Here is a 27,523-nt window from a genome sequence, read left to right as displayed (position 1 = left end):
TTCAAATATCATAAACTTAAATATATTGCAGAATTGCATCCCTTATTCTATTGCTTTGTACTTTGCATCTGAATGAAAATTTTTCTATTTTTCAAATACTTTCCATGTGTAGAACTCTCCATAACTCAAAATGGCTTTTTTTTTGGTCTCTTCAAGTTCAAGAAGTTTTATTGTATACACATACCATAAAATTCACATTTATATATTTACATACATAAAAAGAAATATTACATTATAATGTCATACCAGTATCATAAATGACTGATTTGTCACAAAGAGTTGAATTAATTTAAGTGTAAGTGTTTATTTTGATTTTATTTTAATATATATCTGTTAGCAATAAAATCACACAACAATTTTTATGAAAGGCTTTGATTTTACTTATAAATAATTACTTATAAATAGTTAAATAATACATTACTTTTAAATTTTAATAGTTATAAAATATCACTAAATAAAAAAAATTATTAAGATAATTATTTTTGTCAAATAATTAAATGTAATTCATGAAATTAAATGATTCTGTACATCATTTTAATCATTGATAAATTAGAACCAAATTTTGTGAATTAAATATATTATTAAATTTAATTTTTTTTAATTTTAAATATATTTTTTTAACAATACTTCTTACTGTAAACTGGATGAATTATAATTCTTTCTTCCACAAAAACGTTAGCAAGTTGTATAAACACCTAACACTGGATTGTCAAGGTTTTTGTGGAAGAAAGAATTATATATTTTTAAACTTTATAAATAGAATATCATCAATTTCAAGATTTACTGATTACATAAAATACTTTAAAATTACTTACTTATTGAAGGCAGAGGTATCGCTTACATTGCGCCGATGTATTCTATGTGAATGTGTAGGATTAGGTGAAGCTGGTGGAGTAACTGATCCCAATAATTTTCCTGAGTTTTCTCCAATAGTCATAGCTGATTTAAAACCTTGTGTAGAACATGGTACTAATGGTAACTTAAATGTTGTTACATCACAATTACCACGGGAGTTTGGATTTGAGTCAATAAAGGGATTGAAATTAGATGAGTGAGAAAGTATAGCTTCTAGTGATGCAGTTCTATTAGTAGAAGTTGATGGCTGAATTGTAAAATTAGCTGATTGTTGACTTGGAGTAACAACTGTTGAACAAGGTGCAGAAGCTGATGAAAAACCTGAAATTATTGCAACTGTTTTGTATAAAATATATTTAAATTAAAAAATTAAGTAAAAAAATATATATTTTAGGATAATTTTATTATTCTTATAGTGGTTTATTCACACTCTAAACCAGCAAGCTTTGAAACAAATTCAAATAGTTGTGCAAAAATCTGCCAAACAGGTTTTCTTTGGGATATATAAATTTCCTTCACTGTTTTTGATCTTTTGGTAATTGTAACACATTATAATTTATCATGTTATATTATGCTTGCGGTAGATATATGTAGCTTCTTACATTTTATTTATGTAACCTGAAATATAATCTAGCTGATTCATTCCTGAAAAGTATACAATATAAAAATAACAAAATAAGGGAATTCCTAAACATACAACAATGAAAGCAAGGAATGTTATGATCAGAACAAAATTTTGATTTTAATTCTAAATGATACAACATTGAAAAAAAAGCAAACTAGAATAATATACAGGCAGTTTAAAAGTTCCCAGAATTGCCCTCCAGATGGCAAAGGAAAGATAAGATTGTATGTGCATTGTTGTGGGGAAGACAATTACAATGTCTGCTTTCAGCTACAACTGGTCTGGACATGTTCCAGTGCATGGTGGTATTACTGTTTCATTTTATTTTGATGTGAGTGTTTGTCTTTCAGTGCCAAGTTGCAATTTGAACAATGTGCCAACATCAAGTTCATGTGCAAATTGGGAAAATCTGCTTCAGAGACACTATTGGTCCTGTAGCAAATTTATATTGAAACTGCATTAAAGAAATTTACAGTTTATGACTGGTTTTAAAGTTTTAAAAAGATAGGAAACATTGCAGGATGACAAATGCAGCAGGAGACCATTCACATCCAGAACCAAAAAAAAAAAAATTATTGCCAAAGTGGGACAATTGATTCATTTTGATCTATGAATAACCATTGTGGAGTTAAAACAAGAAGATGGTATCTCTCATGAATCTATTCATGCAATTTGACAACTTGAAGTTGAGACTTTTGTTCCAAGACAGCTAACCATGGATTAGATAGCTGTCACACACTGCTCACTGCAGATCTATTTGAAAAAGTACACAGGACTCAACATTTCTCACGAAGAACCAAGATCATCATTGATGATGAGTCAAAAATGTTCACTTACAACCAAGATCAGACTGGCACACAGCATTGTCTCCCTGACCAAAGAAATCATGCCTTATCAAATCCAAAGAAAAAATGATATTCATTGCATTATTTGACATGAACAGTATATGCACCATGAGATCATAATATCTGGACAAAGTGTTAAAGGTCACTTCTACATGCAAGTTTTGCATAGGTTATAAGATGCAGTTTGGAGAAATAGTGAGACAAATGATGAGGAAGATTGTTTCTGCACCATGATAATGCCCTAAGCCACTCATCACTTGTTGTGCAGCAATTCCTTGCTGACAAAAGACTTCCTCTCATTACCCAACCATCATACTCATTGGATCTCATTCCAAATGGCTTTGGATGTTCTCTAGTTGAAAATGGGTCTCCAGGAGATATATCTTGCAACCATGGAAGACATCAAATCTAAGTTGATGATCAAACTCCTGAATATTCCAAAAGAAGTCTTCCAATGGTGCTTCTAACATTAGTAGGATCAATGGATCAAGAGTGTGTGTGTGTGTGTGTGTGTGTGCACGCACGCACGTGCATGTTCTGAAGAATTCTACTTTAAAAGTGATTAGGTAAGTGTTCCCATATGTCCTACCATTAAAGTGCTATAACTCAAACAAGCTATACACTGCTATTTCAAGAACTTTTTTGACTGTGTTCAAAATTAATCTTATATATTATGGAAACCATATTTGATTACAATTCTACAGAAAATAATTAGATTTCCATATATAGACATTTTCTAATTTATGATGGTCTAAATTATATTTTACAAGTATGATGATCTGCAAAAATTGCCAGAAATTCATAAAGCAAAAAACAAAAGAAATTTTACTTCAATAATTCTAAAACTATATTTACAGCAAAAGTGTATAATTCTCTCAACAGATGTCAAAGCAACTGTCAAACAAAATCAATAAAGGGGTCTGACAGTAGCTACTACAACACAAGTGTTCTAATTTAATTTCTGTTACTTTTAAACAATTATGGTACATATATTTATTAAAATGTATATTTATGTAAAGAAACTATTAAAATATTCATGTACAGTTTTAATTATCAAAATATTATAATTAATATATAAAAATATTTTAAAGGCTGGAACATAACTCATACAAATACATTATAACTTGTATTCTATTTACAATGAGTTCATTTATAATACTTTCTCCAGGATATAATCCATCATAAATCAGGAGCTGTCTGTATTTAATTTTTCATGATGGTATAATGATTACATAATTTTAAAAAATACATCTACTAAAATTATAATAAAAAACAAGTAAAATGGCAAAGCCATTCTTGGATGAGACTATGTCTTAGAGAACACGAGAAATGCATTTGCAATTCTCGCACTCGTGCCTGTTTGTAGAAAAGTCTAAGCATTTTGTATTTTATTTTGACCCAGTTCTTGGTCCCCTGACTACCTACAAGTCTGGTTTATTTTGTGTGTGCATAATTTGGGCACAAAATACTCTGTGCCAAATTGCAACTTCCGACATGTACCCCTTCATACCTCCAAGGTGTGCAGCCATTGACAGCGGTGCAATTTTAGAGATGAGACATAGTCTCGTCAAAAATACAGGAGATTATTTTACAAAACAAAAGAAATTACATTCTGTTCATTAATTTTATTTCATTTTTATTCATTTTTCCAAATAATGCCTTAGATATAAGTTTATAAGATATATTAGATATTACCTCTATAAATAATATAAAATACAATAAAACCTCTGATCTCAAATTCCTCCTTGAGTTGAGCTAGATTATTGGTCCTGGCAAATACCCTGTACTAGTGATGTGCAAACCATGGTTGAGACCCCTCTGGGGGTCATAAGAGAAATTTTTTGGGGTCACCAAATTCAAAGAAATTTATTTGACAACAAAAAATATAGGCTTTTCTTCAACAAGTATCAGGTACCAGTATAATAGTGAAATAAAAATTATATTTATTTTATTTAATTATATTTAAATTATAGAAATCCCAGAAAAAATTTCACTTTAACTACATTGATGATTAAAAAAATGTCTACTGTCTATCCAGGGGTCCCGACAAAATTATACACAAAATGGGAGAATCAGAAATGAAAATAGTTTGCACACCATTACCCTATACAATATGAAGTATTTTTCTAAATTAAACAAAATTTTACATATATCAACATCATCCCTTCTTAAATCAAACTAGTCAAACTCAGCAAGAACTGGCCAATGTATTAAGTTTTGTAAATTTTTTTAACATGTTGCCTGGTAAAGCAGTTTTAACACAGCTGTAAGCCAATAAGAGCCATTCCATTTGAAATGAACTTTGCCATTGGTTTACTTATCCAGCTGTATTAAAGCTGCTTTACCATGCAACGTGCCCTTTGTTCATGAGTAAGGATTGCCAATTTAGCAGAAAACCCGCCAGATCTAATGAGAGTATCAAAATTTGATGTAATTTTTGTTAATTTTCCACTTAAAAATAATGAAATGACACATTATTTTTAAAAAACATGACTTAATTTGTTAGACAAATAGATAAATACATTTAAAAAATTTATAAAGTATCTATTCTTTCTTAATTTATTTAACTCACCAATCCAAACAATCCTATACAATAGCTAGTTTGAATAAGTGAGAGTGCACTGTAATCTCTGATATTTAGAAAAAGTAATATCAGAAATGTCTTACACAAGATATTTGTTATTATATGAAATATATAATCTCCACCAACCTCAGGATTAATACAGCAGGTATCAATTTTTCTAATGTTTTCAACCTATATAAACATCCTGAAGCCTGATATTTTAGTAATATGCCAAACAGTGGATTAAATCTGGCTACTTTACTGCTATTATTACCTCTAGTACCAAATTATTTAGAATTTAATTAAAAAATAATAATGGTAAAGTAGCCTGATTTAATCTGGCAATTGTTTGGGTTTTCAACCTACTCTGAAAGTCTTGTAGTTTCAAGAAAATACGAACATATTGTAATGTTCAATAAATTTTCAAACAAGAAATGTAATCTTGGATCAAACACAAATCAAAAGACCTTTGGAGTAAATCAAAAACATTAGAAAAGCAATATTTTTGATGCCTGCTGGATAAATACTGAGGTTGCTGGAGATTATATATTTTATATTACATTTCTCCAGTTCAGACTTTGAAAAATTGTTACTATACCTTGCTATTATAAAATCTTAGTCTCTTTAAATTATCATTCTGATGATAATTTTTTAAGTTAAATATAAAAAAAAGAGTAATTAATAAAATAACTAATCTACTTTAACTATACAGTGGGTGATCGGTTAACGAACAGTTTGGATAAACACTTTCGTGAAAGATTTTTATGTTCAGACAACAAACACATGTTCAGATAACGAACACTTCACAAAACATACAGAAAAAAAAGCAACATAAAATAGTAAATACTGATTGGTCTTCCCTTGTCTCCAGGTGACAATTTGAAGCTTTTTGGAGCTTTGGAGATGTCGACATCAACACTCAACCCAATACCGATTGGATAGTATTCCTCCAAATTTTGGAACTCTCCCTTTTAATTCCAGCTTTTTGTTTACCTTTCTGACAAATAATTTTTTATAGTCTTTGCGAGACTGTCGGGTGGGTACTCATTAAATTTTGCATCGGTTTTTATTTATGAAAAGTGAGAGTTGAACTGTCCCATCAGATGTTTGTTAACGTTTTAATACCAAATTTCAAATTTTATCTGGGCCTTGAATTTAAATAATTTTTTGTGCACTAGTGGATTTTTGTTCTCTGAATTTTTGTAAGTGCTTTTCTGAACTTATTTAAAAAAGAAACTGATAATATTATGGAGCATAAAAAGAGTGGAGTATCAAGAACTGTGCTCACCGGAGAAACCAAGCAAGATATAATAGCCAAGGTAGAGAGTGGGAGGAAAGATGTCTGATGTTGCTAGGCAGTATGTCTTGAACAGGTCTATGGTAAACACAATCTTAGCTATGAAAGATATATCAAGAAGTCTCTAGCAATTAAAGATCTTCTGAGGATGTCAGAACAACAGGCATCCAAATGGCATCCAAACCAGAATGAGATTAATAGGCTTGGAGATCTCTACAATTACAATGCTATTAATTACTTCCGAAAAATCCTGAAGAAGAGAGAAAAGCAATCAACGTTGGACAGATTATTTAACTCCCACAAACGGAAAAAAATAAAGGATAAAAATACATATATATACAATATATGTATTTTTATTATTACATATATACTTCCTTACTACATTTATTTATATTTTTTATTTTTTGGAGTCTCCAGAATGAATTAATCAAATTCCCATAAAAACCTATGGTAAATTGATAATCAGTTAACGAACAATTCGGATAGCAAAAAAAGTCTTGAAATGGATTATGTTCCTTAACCGATCACCCACTGTTTACTAAATAACTTAATAACTAATTAACATTATCTATGAAGATAAATATAGTATATAGGTAAACAATTATAAATAATTTCTAAGAAAAAATGATAATAAAGTAATTAAACTGTCTTTCATATTTACCTTTATTAGATATATTTGCTTGTTGACTTGGTGAAATACTTGAATTTGAAGGATTTAAAAGATTTGCTTGCGGTAATAATGGCAAACTTCCTACTGCAGGTAATACTTGATGGCCTTTAGGTCTTTGCCTGGGTGCTACTGATGTTCCTTCCAATATTGGTGTTGATGTCTGAAGTCTAATTATAATTAAATATAAAACTTACCACTATTCAATATAAAACAAGTTAAATATCTTGAAATTGATCTATAAATAAATAAGATATTATTTATAGGATAACTTGATATTGTCAATCTTTTCATGTCTATGTAATCAACATCATGTGATGGATGAATTATGAACTACACCAAGCTCACAATAGTAGTGCTGGATAGGACAGTTCATTATGTACAGTACCTGTGCAAGGAGCAAGATCGGTCTGCGGAAAGTTGTGTGTCAGTGATATGTTTGAACATGGCAGTGTCTAAACAATACATATAACATGTTATGCTTTATGCATTCCATTGGGGACATTCAGCAACCTTAGTAGCACAAAACATCAATGCTGCATATGAGCATAAAATCCTTGAAGTTCACAAATGTCAAAGATAATTCAAAAAATTTTGGGTAAGAAACACCAGCTTACTGATATGCCACAACAAAAAAAGACCTGCTAACTGGTGAGTAGCTGTTGAGGAAAATCCACTGCAAACAGTTGACAAATTAGCCACAGAACTCCATTGAATCCCTTCAACTGTTCGACACCTGTATGACCTAGATTGTGCGTCCAAACTGGGAAAATGGGTATCCCATGTATTGACACCAGAGCAAAAGCAGCAACATGTGAACATTTGTAATTCCCTATTGACCTGTCATAGAAGAGAGCCATTTTTGGACAAAATAGTGACATGATATGAAAAAATGGATCCTGTACCACAATGTTAAATGCAAATGCCAGTGGGTGTGTAAAGACTATGTTGAAAAACAAGAACTCCACCCACAGAAAGTAGTAATGTGTATTTGATGGGATACGTATAGTATCATTTATTTCAAATTGCTGCCACCAAACAAGATAATTCATGGCAAACATCTACTGTCAGCAGTTGGAACAGCTACAGGCTGCATTGCTAGAGAAACACCCTGCACTGGTCAATCATAAGGGTGCTGATTCAGATACAATGCTCACCCATAAACAACAAGAATAAACAGCACAAAATTACAGAAATTTCAATAGGAGAAAATTCCCCACCTACATTATTCAACAGACCTTACACCAACAGATTTCAGTCTGTTTCATAGTTTCCAAAGCCATATAGACAAGAAAACACTAAAACATGGAGAACATGTGGTAAACAATGTCCAAGATTTTTAGGTCAAAATCCAGAGATTTCTTCCACAGATGGATTCAAAAACTGGTTGACAAATGACAGAGGGTTGTGGCATCAGGTGGCAATTATTATGCTGATTGAGGTTGTGTTCCAGATATGTTTGCATTCTTCCTTACCATCAGAAAAGAATGTTACTTATGGGATGACCTGATATTTAAAAGTGCATTTGTTGTTTACATTTATTTCTTTATATTAATTAACAAATAAAAACCTAATATTAAAATGAACAATTATTTATTGTGACTGGGGCTGGTACTAAAGTTTATGCCACCCTGGGCAAGACATGCATTTGACGTCCCTTATCTCCCTACACTAGGTATTTTCTAGGAAAACAAAACTGAGCTCTGTGTCATAGGCTTTTCTGTTTTGGTTTCACATGAAAACACACATGGTGACATGCTTCTAAGATTCTGTCTAAAGCAGTTTAAAACATGCAGGATCTGGAAATCAAAATATATGCATATAATGTAAATTGTCAATTTTTAAAACCCATCTTTCAAAAATTTCAATCATTATCCATGCTTCTGTGCTCGACTGATATTCAATTGACTTAGTTTTAACATTTTTGAACCATAGTGGTTTGTTGCCTTCCCAATCATCATCAAATTAATTTTTTGGATCCATCCATATTTGTTCAAATTAAAAGCATTGTTCTTTCCTTGCTATGTTTACTTCCACTACAACACCCATCTTTAAAAACCAATGTTTTGTCTAGGGTACATTTATAAAACAGTCCGGTTTCATCATCAACATTAAAAATGTCCTTGGCATATCTATCTTGAATCATTTCTACCAAATCACTTTTCTACCTATCAGCCACCTTTAGATTAACAGCTCTATTTTCCCCACAGACAGATTTGAAAGAAATGCTATTTCTTTCTTTAAATCCATAAAGTCTACCAGTGCTGGTTTAAAAGCACTCCTTCCCAGGTCACTAGCAAATTCCTCAGCTTTTGCTCTAAGGATGCTCTTGCTTTATCTTTGTCATTCTGTTTAGTCACACTATTCAAAATTTTTTTAAAGTTTGAGTGAATTACACAAAATACATTATATTGGATAATGTATTTGGTGTAATTCTAAAGCCTTTTTCAATCTGAGATTTCTTTTTTAATCTCTTTCAATTCATGTATAACTGCTACTCTTTTGGCACAAGTTAATGTTTTGTATTGCATATATTTTGTTTTTGACAAAGATGACAGGAAAATTCACAGAATCCAATAAAAACTGCAAAGTAAACTTACAGTAGCAGCAAAGCAATACTTTTCATCTTTGTTATACACAATGAAATAGCTCACTAATACTATATGCAAAAATCACAAAAAAGGAAAAAGTTTGCAGCAATAACTAACTACTTCCCGTAAATACAAGGGTAGACTGATCAGCCACAGTGACAAGTGGTAAGACACTAACATAAACTTAGAAATATCTCCAGTTTGGTAACAGTCATTGTGTAATTTGTAACAGTTGTAATTTTAATAGTCATTTAGTAATTGTCACATGTAATTTAAACAAAAGGTTTAAATTACATGTGATTTTTTGCACGTTTTTAATAAAGAATTAAAGGAACCAAGGAAAATTAAATTCAAATTAAACAAGTTCAAATTAGCTATGTTTAACTGTACTATCAAAATATAATATCAAATTTGCAAAGCCTCTAAAAGCACGAAACCCTAGGCATTGCCCTTTTGCTTTTATGTATGGTTGCCTCTGCCAATCATTGTTCATTTTCTTGATAAAACAAAAAACTGATCAGGGTCTTAACTATGTTTAAATTAAATTATATTGATTTTGTAACAAAACTTAATGTGTATCTAAAATGTTAGCATTTTCTCAAGATCACATATCAAAATACTATATATGCTAAAACTCATTTACTCACTTGAGAAACTATTAAAATATTACATGCAGATTATATAAAAATGAAAACAAGACCCAATTCTTAACTAATATACATTGAAAAAAGTAAATTGAAAAATTACCTTTGTTGTGTTGATATTGATTTTTTAGATTCATTTTCAGAGAGGGGAACAGGAAGTTTATTTAAATCAGGAGTAGGTGTGTTCTAGAAAAATATTATTATTAAAAAAATTAATATTTTAAAATAATATATTTATGTTTTAAGACTAACAGTATGTATTTTTAAAAATAAATTATGGAAGATCAATAAACAATCCATCTTTTACTGCATCAAGTCAAAGTTTTTTCTTTCAGGAAAGAAAATGTTACTTTATATATTTTGTTTTTGTTTATAAATTACATTTTGGACATATTGGGTTAACTTAGCAGTGGTATCTTATTTTTGGAAATTTTCCAATGAACAGTGCAAAATATGTATTATACTAATCATCAATGCAACAATAGATGAAAAATTTGTTTCCAATAGAGTTTTTACAATATATACTCAATAAAAAAGACAATCTGAAAATTTTTGGGTTGTGCAAATCATACATTGGTTATGCTAGGAATGGTTTGGTTTGTGTTGGCAATCTGGACAAAAATGTAGGAGTTGAAGTTACTCAAATTTTGATGAGAAGTTTTCACAATTCTGGCATGAATCTAACAACACAGTTTTTTTCACAAGTTCTCTCTAGTTACCTACTTCAAAAAAAAAAAAAAAAACATTATGTCTATTGGCAAATTGAGACAAAATAAGATATTTCATAATAAATGAAATCAACATGAAATCATTTGCAGTGAAACCTCCATTAACAGACACTCCCAAATAGCAGACACTGCTACTTAACAGACATTTCTACAATCTCCATACCCTTCAAATAGGACATCTATTATATTTATCTCTACTAAGTAGCAGACACTGTCATCCATAACAAACCTCACAAAAATGCAATGTACAGCCTTCAGTATTCTGAAACAATTAATTATTAATACATATGAAATATTTTAAAATGAAAACAAAAACGTTGGTTCAAATACTCTTTCAGATGACAAATTTTGACCATAGGTGTCAAATAAAGACCGGCCAAAAATAAGAATAGGAGAGGAGGGCACATTGTGAAAAGCTGAACAATACTATTTAACTGTTATAGAAGACTAATCTGGTTAAGTTGTCAATCACTACTTATCTTCATACATATTACTTGATAACTACAAAGCAGACAAATCACTATATCAATTTTCATTCATCACTCTATAAATGCAAAAATACTGAATACATTTCCCATCTCTTGAGGTGACTGACAAATTGCTTTCATAACTTGACATTCAAACTGTCACTGCTAAACTGACCTTCGTTCACTCTTCTGTTCATAACAACTGCTTCATTTTTCTTTTTTGTTATTTCCACCCATGTCATTTTTGATGAATTAATAATTAATCAACGTTTATGTTTTGTCATAATTTTTATGTTCCATTTAAAGTATCCTGTCCAATTTATTTGCTATTTAGAATTCAATTAAAATGAGATTTTTACAGCTAAAAAGAAATAATATACTGTATATATATTTTAATTATATACCCTACTTATACTTTTTGGTATATTCAAATTTCTAACATGAATTTGATGTTTTCATAATCCATCTTATTCTTCATTATATGATGAACAGGTTAAAATTCAGTATAGCATGTACCTCTTAATAGCAGACAAACTACTTGGTCCTGATGGTGTCTACTATTTGAAGGTTATACTGTAGTTTATTCTTCAATGTTATGTTTTCAAAATAATACGTCCATTATCAGTCCAATTACACATACTGAAGAGAAATAAATGTTATTTTATTGAATACTACGCTTTATGACACTCCATCAATGATAACAAGAAAACTGCAGGTAATCCTATATTATAACAAACAAAATTTAATGTATCAAAAGATAACCACATATATGTGTAAACAGCAAACTAAGCATTGGTCCTGGTATTCTTTACAAATATCATTGACAAAGCTTCATTGAATGCATTTATTGTATTTACAAAATGTAAGGTCTGAAACCCTCACTTGGCTTACATGTTTTTTCAGCACTCTTTCTCTGTGTAAATGGTAATTCTCTGTGAGTTGTAAATGGTAATTTATGTCAAATTCAAAGTGGAAGAGACAGCGTCATGGTAAGAAATTAAGCTGGGAAAGTAGCTGAGGAAGAAATTGAAATTCATAAACAGGTAGCTTTGAGTCTAAATACACATAAGAAAAATGAGGAAAGCACTTTACATGTCAATTATGCAATTGGTCCAGATGGCTTAACTCTCAAGCAATAGAACACCTCCTTCCCTAATTATGGGTTATTATCCCAGGGAGTTTGTAAGTACTGGCGGAAGTGATAGCTTAGCTTGGGAGTGAGGAAGATACCCATCCCTTCCAATCCAAATTCGGTTCCTAGCAACAGAACAGGAGCCAATAATGGAAAAAGAAGAATCAGATAGTGACCAATTGAAAATGGTGATTTGAGTCAGAGACAGATCCCCAAGGACACAGTGGTGTGCATGTGTGTTTGTTTCTCATCGATGGTTATTGTTAGTGAGTAAAAGGCTCACACACTCAGTAGTGTCATCACCTCAGCTGCAAGGCACTTTAAACCAGTTAAGCTGAATGAGAGATCAACTATCTTCCAATTTTCAGCCCAACTCCTCAAGAGAGAGATCAATGACCTCCATCGTGTTGACCCACCATCTGCATTTCAACCACCAAGCATCTTCCAATTATCAAGTTCAACTTATATCAAGCCAATGTCACCTCCTACCTGGACCCCAAAATACTTTGGGTGTCAACTTTGATTGTTTATAAGACCTTTTTCCTTCAAAATAAATGCAATTATTTTTGTATGTCTGTGTACATGTCTGTCTGCCACCGCTACCCCCTTAGGTCTTCATTTTCTTGTGTCATACTAACAGAAGCATGAGAGTGGTAGGTAATCCTACTTTCTAACTTATTGTAGGGGCATTTAACAAACAAGTCATTGTGTATTAGCTCACAAAAAGAACACTAAAATTATAATCATGTATCATAGATTATTTCTTCATGATTTGGCAGAACAACTGATATTACTACTAATGCAAAAATCTGCAAATCCTACATTGTGGCATGGAACTGTGAACAAAGCATTTTATAGAATTTGCTGGATTGTAACCAGTGCAGAATGAGAATCAGAAAAAAAAAATTGTTCTATGCACCTTTCAAATAAAAATCAAAAGTAAAACAGTTTACAAATTGTGTAAAAAATAAAATTTGTCATGAACATTCAATAAATTATGTCTAGCATGTTACAATAAGTAATAAATTTTTAAATAATTGTTATTTACAAAATAATTTGTTAACCAAAATATATTATAAAAAATTTCATTGTTTGATTTCATATTTTAAGTCTAATGTATTATTAATAAAATATAAACTAGTTTGGCCTATAAAGCCTGGCTTTTGTGAATCTTTATACCCAAATGCTATCTGCATCTTGAGGTTAAAAATGTTTAGTTTTAACAGCTCAAGATGATAAAAGTCATTTTATTAACTAATCACCATGATTACAAATTCTGTCAACATCAAAAAGAAAACTGAAAACTGAATAATCAAAAAGTTTAATTATTAATTGTAAGGTATTAAAAAAAAACAATTTCTTTCCAGAAATGTGTTAAAGATATTCATTTGTTTCTAAAAATCTTTAAACTAATGTTTTCCAAAGTAGGGCAATCATTTGTTTTAATTGCCATGATTCTTTGTTATTTAAAAAAAGAAAAAAATTGATTAGTTCAAAAGAAGCTGCTGTGTAGCAATAAGCTTATTCTAATAAATTTTTCAAACTTTTTATGATTTCAAAGTTATTAATCAAATTGAGTATTTTTGATTCCTTTCTGCTAGTGATAAGGTGAACTGATATTAGCTAGGCAAGCAATTTGCTGTAACAAATTATTTTGCTTGTTATGAATAGCAAGAATATTCAAGAAACAATAAGCAAGAACAATTATTAGAATAAAATGCTTACATTTTAAGGTTGCATTGCAAAACTGATAATCAATTTTTTTTAATACCTACAAAGGAGCTGAACTAATTGAGCATTAGAGTACATAAAACATGGCAGTATGATAATGATAAACTTTAGAAACAAAAATGCTTTCTTAAGGACAGTTATTTATTTTGGAATGTTTAGTCTCATTTCAAGCTATCTTCAGAATGCTATAAATCAAAATGAAAAGTAAATCAAAGTTAAAACAACAAAATAGAATATTTACTGTTCTGTAAATATTTTATTTTGTTATTCTTTGATTTACTTTTATGCTCAGAATGAGATAAAGTGAGGCCAAAAATGTTTCAAAGAATTTTTTTTCTGTCCTGAGCTAACAGCCATTTTATAACATTTATTTTAAAACTTAATAAAATTTTATAAATTTCTTACATTAACATTCTTGATAGGACAATTTCTATTCATCAATTTAAATGCTACATATGAAACTTGAAATATATCTGGTCTCAAAGCAGGATCTGGTTCCAACATATATCCTGTAAATAAATAATGTGAAATTTTATCCATTTAGTCACTTTATTTTTAAATATTAATTAAATTCAATATTTATCATTTTTTAAAATATTTTTGTAAAATCTATGTACTTTAATATAAATGTTATTACGAAACAACAACTTACTTATTAGACAATGTAACTTAAATGAATATGGCGAATTATTTGGAATAGAAAATGTTCCAGTTTGAATAGCCAAGACACTTTCTCCAAATGGAAGAGTGAAAAAACAAAGTTTGTATAGTAAACACCCTAATGCCTAAATAAAATATAATAGTATTATGAACTGAATTTTACATTTTAATAATGAGCAGAATAATAAAATAATGAAATTTACAATATAAGAAGTCATTCATAATATTTTGAATGTTTATATTATTGATTTAATTTTTACATAAATCAAAATTTAATTAAGAATAATTTTAAAGAGTGCTGTGATCAATCTTAGATACATTGCTTCTTTGATTTTTTAAAAATTTAACTTGGTCCTACTGGCTTTAAGACAATATTTTATCATATTCATCATGGATTTATTGAAACCACAATATGGGTAATTGGATCTGAGAAATGGAGACCAACCTAACCAAGAAGATTCTTAAGATAAGCCAGACTCAAATCCAGGCCTGCAGAATATCAGAGGAGTGCTTTACTATCTCAACCATCTAGTTCTGCTTTTTGAACTGATGTGGCATAGAATGGCAACTATCTCAAAACTTAAGATCATTCTAATGCAACTACCTACTAAACTAATTCAGAAATTATTCTCAATTTATTACATTTATTAATTGAGGAATTATCCTGGTCAAGATTTTTAGTATTGAGCAAGATTATTTTCACTGTACAGGTATCCCTTGATTAGCACAGTTAATCAATCCCTCAATGCTACCACATATATCAAAATTGCATTAATCAAATAAAACGATATCTCATAATCAACCGAATAATCATGCGAGGATCCGAAACACCCCCTTTCCCCCTTTTTTTTGAATAGTATCGTTCTTTTTATAAACCTTTAATTCTATGGAAGAATGTGAAGTAAGAAAGTTAAAGAGGCCTTCCAAGGTTAACAACCGCAACGATCTTTACAAAATAGCTGTTAAAAATATATATAAACAAGAAGGAAATAATCATTTGTATTGCAGTAATTCGATAAACGATAGAATCAACAAGACGGGAATAAGCGATGTTCTCATCCCCCTTTTTTGTTGCACGTGACACGTGCAGCTGCAATAAATCCCATAGATCGTCGTCGAAACCAACATTGGACATAAACAATATCGAAATTGTAGACAAGATTGTAATAATTATTGTCAGCTACACGCTAATTGATGGGTGAGAGCTGTCATGTCAATAGAAATTTATATTTTAAGTTTACCTCTGCGAAGCACTTAGGTCTGTAATTAAAACAAACATCTCAATTCCCGGCATCCGTACCAACAAAATCCAGACATGACCACAATAACAGGTGTGCAAATAAATCCTGGCTATATAACAGTTCACACCCCTTGAATTACAGTCCCTGGCCAAATTATTAGACGCACTACAGATTTTTCATAATTCAAGGTTTCATACCCGGTTTGGTGTAGGTCTATCTTATAAATCATAATTTTGATAAACGAAACTTATTTTTTAATGTCATTGTATACCTATATTTGTTATATTTCATTACAATGTTAATATATTGGTAGATATCAGAGCTTAGACATTGAAGTATAGCGTACAAGTACGAACGTGTTTCAGTCGCGTTCTCGCTTGCTACTGGTGTGAACGTGTTTCTGTTCACCTCTTGTATTTAGGTCATGGTATACAATTACGCAAGTGTTTGTTTTCTTCGATAGTAGTATTTTTACCAACCAGATATAATAAATTGTGATCTTTTGACATGGGGAAAAAGGGAGAGCTTTCACCACGTAAAAAAGCTGAAGTCAAAGCCCTCGTTAATACAAAAATGTATTCCAACTGTGAAATTTCACGAAGGTTGAATGTGTCTGAAGCTAGCGTACAACGTATAAAGAAAAAAGTTGAATCAGATCAAGATCTGAGTTCGAAAAGAAAAAATAAATGCGGCAGAAAGCCAATTTTCAATCCAAGGTCAGGAAGATGTCTTAAGAAAATTTGCTTAGAAAACAGATTTGCTACCACTAAATCAATAAAATCTCAATTGGAAGATGCAAAAGTGAATGCTTCTGAGTGCACTGTTCGCAGAAAATTGAAAGATCTGGATTTTAAGGCTTACCGTCCAGCAAGAAAACCCAAGTTAACAGTTGCAATGAAAGCAAAGCATTTGAAGTGGGCCAAACAGTGGCATGATAAGGATGTAGACTTCTGGAGATCGGTAATTTAACATTAAATAGATTATTTACTATAAAATAGACAAATTAACAGTAGATACTTGATTCATAAGATATATTTTTTTTGTTTTCTCAGGTCTGTTTCAGCGATGAAAGCACATTTGAAATTTTAGCCAACGAAGCTCATTTTGTCCGTCGTCGTAGAAATGAAAAATTTCATTCTGACTGCATCATTCAGACTGTTAAGCACCCCACGAAAGTAATGATTTGGTCTGTCATCAGTGGCAAGGGCACTGGGCACCTGTACGTAGTAAAAGGCACCTTGAGGCAAGACCAATATAAAGAAGTCTTGCAAAATTGGTTGCTGCCACAGGTTAGAGAATGGTTCCCAAATGGAAAACCATTTATTTTTATGCAAGATGGAGCTCCCCGCCACACAGCCAAGTCTGTGAAAACATATCTACAAGAGCAAAATATCCCTCTGTTGGATTGGCCGGGTAATAGTCCTGACATGAACCCCATAGAAAATGTGTGGGAGCTCATGAAGAGGGAAGTGGCCAAAGAGGTCATCACAACCAAAATGCAGCTTTTGGAAAAAATCATCCATGTGTGGAATCATCATCCACAAATACAAGAGACAGTCCAGTCTTGCATCGACAGCATGCCGTGCCGGATTGAGGCTCTCATAGCTGCAAAAGGTGGCTCAACAAAATACAAAATTGCCATTTAAATTTTGTATTTTTTTACTATGTTAATAAAAACAAAAATTTTCAATAAATATAATGATTTATTCATGTTAGCACCTATGTAATAAAGTAAACTGTACATTACAAGTTAAATTCATTGGTAATAAATATTCAAAGAACAAATTGTAGCAGCTGATAATTAAAATTTGCATAAAAACTATAGCGCGTCTAATAATTTGGCCAGGGACTGTAGGTATAAAAAGGTGTTCACACCCCCACTAGTGTGTGTGACGTCAAGGATCTCGAATAGAATTAATCCACAATCTTCCTCCGTGCCCTCCACTCGAATTGACGCCGACGACTTACGGATAGCAAGGTAATTTTTGACCTTTCATACGGAAATCTCTCTCCCCCCTCAGTTGGTCGAGGTTTAGTAATAATAGACAGAGGAAAGGGTTATAAATCTCTCAGAATGCGAGTACGAGCATCAAACCCCCGCTAGCCACCTCATTTGTTATTCCGTGAAGGATTATTGTCGCGTCTAAACTATTATTATTAGTATAACCATTACTGTCATTTTTAGTAATGTATGCATCTTTTATATAATATCCTCATTAAATATGTTTAGAATCTTAAATAGGTGTGATTACTCGAACGCAGCCAACACCTTATCGACTTATCCACGACCTCCCACTTGATTTTTGCCCTCCTAAATTGCCATCCATTGACCACGTGAGCGGGAATCACCTCCCCGTTGTCGGATAACGGGTTAGACCTCATCGCGTAACCCCCGATTCTCACAATCATGACCCACTAGAACAAATTATCGGTTAACAGCAAATATTTTAATTTTAATTTTGTCATCTGTAAAGAAGTTTTCTATGATAAAAATGAGTAATTAATTTAAAATGAAATTTCAGAGCTATCTAACTTTGTCAGACAAAATTATACTTGATCCAATTTGTTTTTTCACTTAATGCATGTGGAACACAATCATCATGTAAGTGACACTAAGATTTGCTGCAAGTTCACAAGTTATTTGTCAATTATAACAATTTCTTCCTGAAATTTCTTTGTTAATGACATTTGGGTGCCCCATACATTTTATATCCTTTAGATCAAAATTTCCCAAACAAAACTTTCAAAACCACATTTGACATGTCTGATGTTTAGGAGCACCTTCCCCATACATACTACAAATATTTTTTGCTGTTTGTATAGCATTACATCATTTACAAAACCTAAAAAGCATACATAATATGCTTTTTATCTGCACACATTTTGATTTGATTTTACACAAACAAAATGAAGTAAAAAGTTTTAAAATAAGCTTCTGAACACAATCTTAAATTAGCAGTAACATGTTAAATTTTACAACTATGGTAATCAAACTACAAATCTATGTTAAGTAAAGACAGCTGTTAAAGGTGCATTAATTAAAACTTCTGCTGCATGTAAAGGAATTGTTGTAATTAATTTTGCATGTTAATCAAAACCATGTTAAGCAAGGGATACCTGTACATGCAATATTTTTGAAAAATAAAGACAACCAATATTAAATAATGAATAGCAAAGAAGTTTTATATGAAAAATTTGTTGTATGTAGTACTTAAATTGTGAGTGGCTAAGAAAATAGTCACAAAGTTACAAAAAATAATAGATGACATATGTAAAAAAAATATTTTTGTTATAATTATGTAAGTGACTAAAAACAAAGATTCACAAACACAAACTATTTATCAAAAAAGATAACTTGCATATAAATTCTCATATCATAAAACCAATTACAAACCTTTTTAGTGAAAATCAGCAATAGGCATTGAAAACTTCATACTAACTGAAATGATAACATGCACTCAATTTCCTGAATGTCTGCTCCCATATGCTTTATATATGGGAAAAATTTCTTTTGTGGTTTCGGAGAAAACATTAGAAGATAAAATAATTTCTTAAGTATTTCAGTTCAAAGGTTCATCAGTTTATTCAGGAAATGTGAATGCATGTTGTCATTTCAGTTAGTATAAAGTTTTCATTGCCTGTTTTTGGGTTTTCATTGCAAAACAAATTTTAAATGTTTTATTATATAAAAATTTATTGGTGCATGCTATCTTTTTTTGATAATTACTTTCTGTGTTTACATGTTTATAGCATGTTTTTTGTGTCATTATTATGCTGAAAATTATGCATGCAAATATTTTAAAGAAAATTGAAAGAAACAAGAACCTGTAGTATATCAAAATTCACAGTATATCTGATGCTAATTATAACAAAAAAGTGATATTATAGGAATTTATTCAAAATATTAAAGATATATTAAATTTTTAGAAGCAAGACCCTTAGAAAACTGCATTACAGAAGAACACTCATAATACACCATTAGTCTGAGAGCAATTAACTTAGTGAAAATATTCTGTGTTCCTCAGAAATAAGTAACAAAAAGCAAATGTTAAGCAACTTCTCAAATATTTCATAGAATGTGTACTAAGTATCAAAATGATTAATGCATTTTATATTTGGATCTGTAATTGAGTTATAATGAATCATGTTATAACAATTTCAATTTTATATTAAACAAATAATGAATAATTTTCTAATTAAAGACGAATTAAACAAAAAAAAATCTTAAGAGTTAGAAATACTATCATCACAACTTTGTTATTTTGTTGCTTTTATTGATGTATTTCAAATTTACAGTATATTTTATAAATAATGCCTTGGAAAAATTTTCAAAAGCTTAAAATTATCCAAGAAAAAAAAATCTGGTTATATTAATTTGCAATATCTTGTATATATGTAGTATATTTTGTAATATTTGTCTAATACATTAAAACTTATAAAAATATGTATATGTATAAATTGATTTGTATATAAATAATATTTAAAAGAATTTCAAAATAAATGTATAAAATTTTTTAGAACAAAACATTCAAAATATTATTTTTCTGACAAGTACGGCAAAAATTTCTAAATTTTTTCTCTGCAGTTTAATTAAATAAATTTCATTAGAACTTTAAATATTTTGAAAAAAGAGATCACATGTCCCCTGCACTTAAAAAGTTTTTTGAAAACCATTTGTCAGGATTGTGGCCCTTCCCTATGTCATCATTAGCTTGATCAACTAATGTTGCTCTTTGTCATAGACCAGATAGAGCAATAACCTAAAAAAGGACCATGAGTTGAACTCTTTCCAACACTTATCAATGAGCCTTTCCAAAATAAAAGAAGTGTAAATAAACAATATAATAACTTCATGTGAAAGATACCTGTGTGCAAACTTAATGTCTTTCTTAAGATTGTTTGAGGCTGTGTCTGTCTGATCAATTGTTATCGATACCATTTGAGTCAAAAATGTAAAGAAAAGAAATTTGTTTTTATGAAGAACTGATCAGTCCCTTATTTGGGGTAATTCTTATGTAGTTATTATGCTGTATATATACAGTAATACCCCAAACTTATGCGATAGGTGGGACCGAGCGATAACTGTGCAAGTCAAATTCACGTAAGTCAGGGTATAACTTCACATATAAATACATACAAATTATTTTTAATTGGGGCTGGAGACTAAAGAAAACAAATTTAGAAAAAAATGTTTAATAAAGTCTTAGATAACATTGTTTCCATCTCGGCGATAACACCGTGACGTTTACGAATGATGCTTGTATTTAAAGATTGAGCATTTTTCACAGCTTCGAGAATTTTTTCTTTACTTTTACAATTGTTCTGATCGTTGATTCCAGTAGATCAAACTTCTTTGCCAATTCACAAATTTTCATTTTTGTATCGAAGTCTTTAATAATGGTAACGTTACATTCCAAAGATAAAGTTTTTTTTTCTTTTTTGATGCAGAAGAATCAGTTCTACTTCATTTGGATGACATAGTAGAGTCTCTCAAGTCTCTACTATGTACAAGTAGATAAAACAAACACAAAAATAAATAACACAAAATAAATTGTAGCTATGCGTCAATTCCGTGCGACACATCCAAACATGTAAGCTGAACAATAATGTGGGGGGAGTGAATAATCAAGAGTTGCGTGGCCTCAAACAAAAGACGAATCATCGAGATTTAAAAATCGCATAACTCCGGGTTCGCGTAAGTCGGGGCAGCGTAAGTTGAGGTATTACTGTATTCTTTTTTTATTTTATTTTTACTGGATTTTTTGTTACAAAAGACTACAAAAAGAATACAAAATATATATATATATATATATTTTGTATTCTTTTGTATTTGTATTCTTTTGTATTTTGTATAAATATATATATATATATATATATATATATATTTTTTATCTTCTAATCCTAGAAAAAATGTATTGCTTATTTTAGTTAATTAGACAAGCCTCTTTGACAAAACCAATAACAGTTGTAGAAAAATGCTCTTCTATTCTATATAATGGTGGAAGCTGATGATGGGAGCTAATATCTCAAAAAATGTTTAATTCGTAAATAAAAATGTCTGTGGATACCTTGAAATTTTTTTTTTTTAGCATCAGTGTTATTCAGTTTATATTGTGAAGTCAAATATTATAATGAATAATTTGTCTTCATTATACTTTCACCTTTTTTCAAATATTAATTTATATCACATTGATATTAAATGGTACTGTATGTGTTGTTAATGTAAATTGTAAATAAACTGGCACTATTTGCATTTGGTATTTTTAATTTATTCAGCACCCACTTCAGTTTGTTAGAATCACTAATTGTTTCTTTTTGAACTGTATGATTGTAGGTGCTTCTTACTATTTTCACTTTGCAAAAATTTAATCTTTATCACTCACCTTTACCCATCAACAGTGATGAGGATGAAGCCTCCTACCCAACAACCCACCATAACTTTTGTCACTTATTGATTGCCCAAAAATTGATAAATAATCATCTTGCTTTCTATTAATCTTTCTTAAATACATGTATATCTCACATTTATTTTAATGTTTAATATCAAAGTGTCTGAATCTTTATTTAGAAATTTGATGTCAATAAGGTACCTTACGAAACCGATGACCAGTATGCAAAGAAAATTGGAAAACGAAAATTCACCATGAATGTTTTTGAACTCCCCAGAGTTCTTCAGGCATTAAATGGATGTCTGATAGAACATAAAAGCTTTGGAATACAACCATTTGAATCAGACATGAGAAATTTTTTAAAGAGCCATGTTGCGCTTGATCATTCAGATGCCTAGCAGAGACCAACATTCAAACATTGGTGTCAATCAGTGCCTGCCAGGCCATCGACAAAACCAACTCCTCCTAATAATTAATGATGTAGAAATGATGCTAGATTTAAATATGTGCATGGCCTCCAACCATCTTAGGTGTTCAGTGGGGGTGAAGCGAGAATGAACCTCGCCCGGTTGAAGTTTGTCTCAATGTCTGGATCCGTGATGAATATCTCTCAGCATGTCAACCGCATTGACACACTGAGAGATAATCAACCCAAGGACAAAGAACAGGTCTCTATTACATTTAATCCGTACTTAAACTCGTGTACTGAGATTGCCAAGAAACACCGGGTTCGTGTCACGTACAGGAGGTGCCTAACTATTTTTGACATCCTCTGCTATGGGAAGGACCCTCCTAACCCAAACAGACTCCCTAGCATATACAGTGTCCCCATTAGGGACAATAGGTACAACAGGGACCTAGTTTACATTGGCTCAACTAAGTGCTCCTTGGGAGTTGGATTACAGGAGCATATCGCAGATATACAACATGTGAGAACTACCACAGCCCTCACTACATATGCTGTGGATCCAGACATTGAGGCAAACTTTAACTGGATGAGGCTCATCCTTGCTTCACCCCCCCCATCGAATACCTAAAATGGTTGGAGGCTGGGCACACATTTAAATCTAGATTCATTTCTACATGCATTAATTATGAGGAGGAGGTGGTTTTGTCGATGGCCTGGCAGGCACTGATTGACACCAATGTTTAAACATTGGTCTCTGCTAGAATCTGAATCTGCAAGTGTGACATGACTTTTAAAAAATTTCTTGTGTCTGATTCCAATGATTGTATTCCAAAGCTTTTATGTTCCTTTGGACATCCATTTAATGCCTGAAGAACAACTCTGGGGAGTTCAAAAACGTTCGTGGTAAATTTCATTTTTTCTTTGCACACCAGTCATTGGTTTTGTAAGGTACGTTAGTGACTATATCCCGGTGTTGTGTGTTGTGGTTTGATGATATCTTTGTGACCAGAAATATACTGTAAGAACATTCTACAAGCATTCAGATACAACTTTACAGAACAGCAGAAATGAACCTTAACAGTATATAAATGTTTATGTTATTTTACTGAAGCTGTTACTCTGTATGGTAGGAACATAACTCTTGTTTGTATCAATTAGCTTATGATAAAATTGGTTTCATTATACATTGTTTCAATAAATAAATAAAAAAAAAAAAAAAAAAATCACAGTTTCCAAGAAGTATCAACATTAAGTAAGGACTTACTATTTAAGAACTTACTATATTCGCAGTTCTAAACATTTTGTGTGAGAAAATCATAAACTGTTTAAAAATAACTTAAAATAACAGTTAAAAGCAAAATGAATGAGCTTATTAGTCTATGAGTAAACTAGTTCTTATTATACATGATAAGAATCAAAGAGATAATGCAATATGTTTTAAACCTGTAATTCTATTATGCGAGATTAACAAATTAAATTTTAAAGCATTATATAAGTTATATCAAAACAAGAATACTAGTTCTATACTATATCAATCAAAACATTTTAAAACAAGAAATCTTTGCTATCCAGTAGTCTTTTCATTAAAAATTGAACAAACATTTTCAACCATCTTAACTATCTTCAGGTTCTAGAATAGAGGGCCCCCAAACTTTTTTGATTGTCAACCACTTCAATGATGATGATGATAATGATGATGATGATAATGTTTAATGTTAATAATAATAAATAGTTGTGGAATGTATACTTAATATTATTATTATTATGTTGGGTTAAGTGAGATATACTCGGTTAACACCGGTGGCTGTGTACTATGCCGGACCAGAGTCAAGGCATAGTAACCAAAACAAAAATTAAAGAAGTGTATCAGTGTGTGTGTCTGTATTCAGGAATTTTCTCACAATATGACATGTATTCAATATAGTGGCCTTCTGTAGTGTGATGTATGTGTTTCTATTCAATTGTAATGTGCCCAGGCTTTTGTGTAGTGTGTGGGGTATGACACCTGTAGAGGAGAGAACAACAGGTACAATAAGCACCCTATCCATCCTCCACAGATGCCTTATTTCCTGGGCGAGTTCTGTGTACTTGCTAATTTTTTCAGTGCATGCGTTTTGTATATTGTGAGTGTTTGGAATGGATATGTCTATAATGTATGTGATTTTATTGTGTTTGTCAATGAGTGTGATGTCTGGTCTGTTGTGGTAAATTGTTTTATCTGTGATTATGGCTCTGTCGTAGTACATTTTGTGCGTGTTGTTTTCCAATACTGTCTGTGGAATGTATTTGTAGTATGGTTCGTGGATGTCTACTAATTTGTGTTTCTTTGCAAGCTCTTGGTGTATTATATTTGCTACTTGATTATGTCTGTGTAAATAATCTGTCTGTGCCAAGAGCTTGCAACCAGAGGTGATGTGTTGTATAGTTTCCGGCATGATGTGACATTTTCTGCATGTGTCATTTGTGAGTGTTGCATCTTTGAGTATGTGTTTTCTGTAGTTTTTAGTATTTATGACCTGATCCTGTATGGCGATCATGAATCCTTCCATCTCCCCAAAGAGGCATCCCCGAGCTAACCAGCTGTTTGACGCAGTTTTGTCAACAAAATCCTGGGCCAGATCATAAGGATGCCTGCCATGGAGTGCCTTTCGAGCCCACGATTGCTTAATGGTGTCTGTGCTTTTTATATGTTGCGTTGTGTCCATATGATGTGAATGTAAGTTTAATGGTGTGTTATTTGAGTCTGCTAGAGTTACTGCTTTATGTAATTGTGATGTTTCTTGTTTCTTGTAGAAAAACTCTCGCAGTGATTGTATTTGTTTGTAGTGAAGGTTAACTATGTCAATCAGGCCACGTCCGCCATCTTTACGTGGAAGGGTTAATCTTTCTGTGGCAGATTTAGGATGATGTTGTTTATGCTTAGTAAGTGTTGTTCTTGTTTTCCTTTGGAGTTGCTCAAGATCTGTGTGAGTCCAATGTATAACTCCAAAAGAATATGTGAGTACTGGGATGACATATGTGTTTATTGCTTTAACTGTGTGTTTTGCATTTAACTGTGTTCTGAGAATAGCATTTAACCTACTTTGGTATTCTTTAATTAATCTTTGCTTTATTTGTGCATGTTCTGTTAGTTTGGCCTGTTGGAATCCTAAATACTTGTAGAACTCGCCCTCTTCCATGGATTCAATAACGTCTCCATTTCCAAGTGCAAAATCTTCTTTCTTCAGGATTCCTTTTTCTATGTGAAGTGTTTTGCATTTATCTAGGCCAAATTCCATTTGTATGTCCTTGGTGTATGAATGTGTGATTTGTAGGAGTTGATGAAGTTGTTTTTGTGTGGATGCATAAAGTTTTATGTCATCCATGTACATGAGATGTGACAGTGTATAGTGTGTTGTTTTTTCATGCCTGATATTGTAGCCATATTGCGTGTTGTTTAACATGTTGGATAATGGGTTCAAGGCTAGGCAGAACCAGAGAGGACTCAAGGAATCTCCTTGAAAAATTCCTTGCCTAATAAAAATTTGGTTTGTTCGTATGGAAGTGTTACTAACCCTGAGATGTAGTGTTGTTCTCCAGTGCTGCATAGTGTTTTGGAAGAATGCAATGAGTGATGGATGTATTTTGTACATGTGTAGAATATATAGCAGCCAACTGTATAAAACACTGTTGAATGCTTTTCTGTAGTCTATATATGTCATGTGTATGTTTCTGTGTTGTTTATGTGCTTGCCGTAGAACGACTGAATCTATGAGTAACTGTTCTTTGCATTCCGTGGTTTCTATGGCAACCTTTTTGTTGTTCTGTAAGAATGTCGTGTTCTTCAACATGTTTGTATATTTTGTTTGCAATACAGGATGTCAATGATTTGTAGAGTGTTGGAAGACATGTAATTGGTCTGTGTTGTGTGGGGTCTGTGGTATTGTTGTTTTTAGGTTTCATGTAGGTGATGCCCTGAGTAAGAAAATTTAGCATGTCTTGTGGAATGATGATAATGTGTGTTAGGTGTTCAGCTAGTTCCTGGTGCAGTGATGTAAACTTTTTGTACCAGAAATTGTGAATGTTGTCTATACCAGGTGTCTTCCAGTTGTGTGTTCTGTTAACAGTGTATTGGAAATCATGTATGTTTATTTCAGCACAGAGCATAGTTGGTATGTTGTGCAAGTTTCTGTTCTCCTCCTCGATCCAGCCTGCATCAGCATTGTGTGTGACAGCACTGGACCAAAGAGAAGACCAATACGTTGTGAGTTCTTCTTCTGTTGGTGTGCCACTGTACTGTGTATCAGTGTTTGCTATGTTACTAATTTGTCTGTAAAAGAGTTTTTCATTGTTTGTAAATAATTTATTTTGTTGTTTTCGTAGTGTACATGTTTTGTATCGTTTGAGTCTATGTGCTTTGGCAGCAAGTTTTTGTTTTAGTGTATCAATGTATTCTGTGATGCGTGTGTTATGATGTTCATGTTTTGTGTGTGTTTTTATTTTCTTGAAAATGTTTTTGAGCTGTTTCCTTAATTTGGGTGTTATGTTGTTTTTAGTGTATTGTGTCAGCCTGCCTAATTGCTGTCTAATGTCATTTATTTGTGTTTCTATTCTTCTCTGCCAGGCAGGCTTGTGATAGTATTGTGTTTTCTGTGTATTTGTCTGTGATTGTACTTTCAGTCCATGGTGTGTCACTACTG

General features: G+C 31.6%; 1 protein-coding gene across 4 annotated transcripts in view; it reads right to left on the bottom strand.

Moving 5' to 3' along the window:
• The window catches only part of LOC136974823 (AP2-associated protein kinase 1-like), a 72,877-nt gene that overhangs the window by 8,048 nt on the left and 37,306 nt on the right, over window positions 1–27,523 (bottom strand). For all 4 annotated transcript variants that reach the window (XM_067269775.1, XM_067269774.1, XM_067269776.1 and 1 more), the window contains 5 exons: window positions 14,798–14,930; window positions 14,551–14,654; window positions 10,191–10,273; window positions 6,847–7,022; window positions 816–1,176 (listed from right to left, as the gene is read on the bottom strand). In XM_067269775.1, the coding sequence (XP_067125876.1) occupies window positions 816–1,176; window positions 6,847–7,022; window positions 10,191–10,273; window positions 14,551–14,654; window positions 14,798–14,930 (857 nt within the window). The remainder of the gene's footprint in view (window positions 1–815; window positions 1,177–6,846; window positions 7,023–10,190; window positions 10,274–14,550; window positions 14,655–14,797; window positions 14,931–27,523) is intronic.

Source organism: Centruroides vittatus, unplaced genomic scaffold (assembly GCF_030686945.1).
Source record: "Centruroides vittatus isolate TY-2023 unplaced genomic scaffold, ASM3068694v2 contig_357, whole genome shotgun sequence".
NCBI classification, from domain to species: domain Eukaryota; kingdom Metazoa; phylum Arthropoda; class Arachnida; order Scorpiones; family Buthidae; genus Centruroides; species Centruroides vittatus.
Note: the sequence above shows the minus strand (reverse complement) of the source record. Positions and strands in the feature narration are given on the sequence as shown.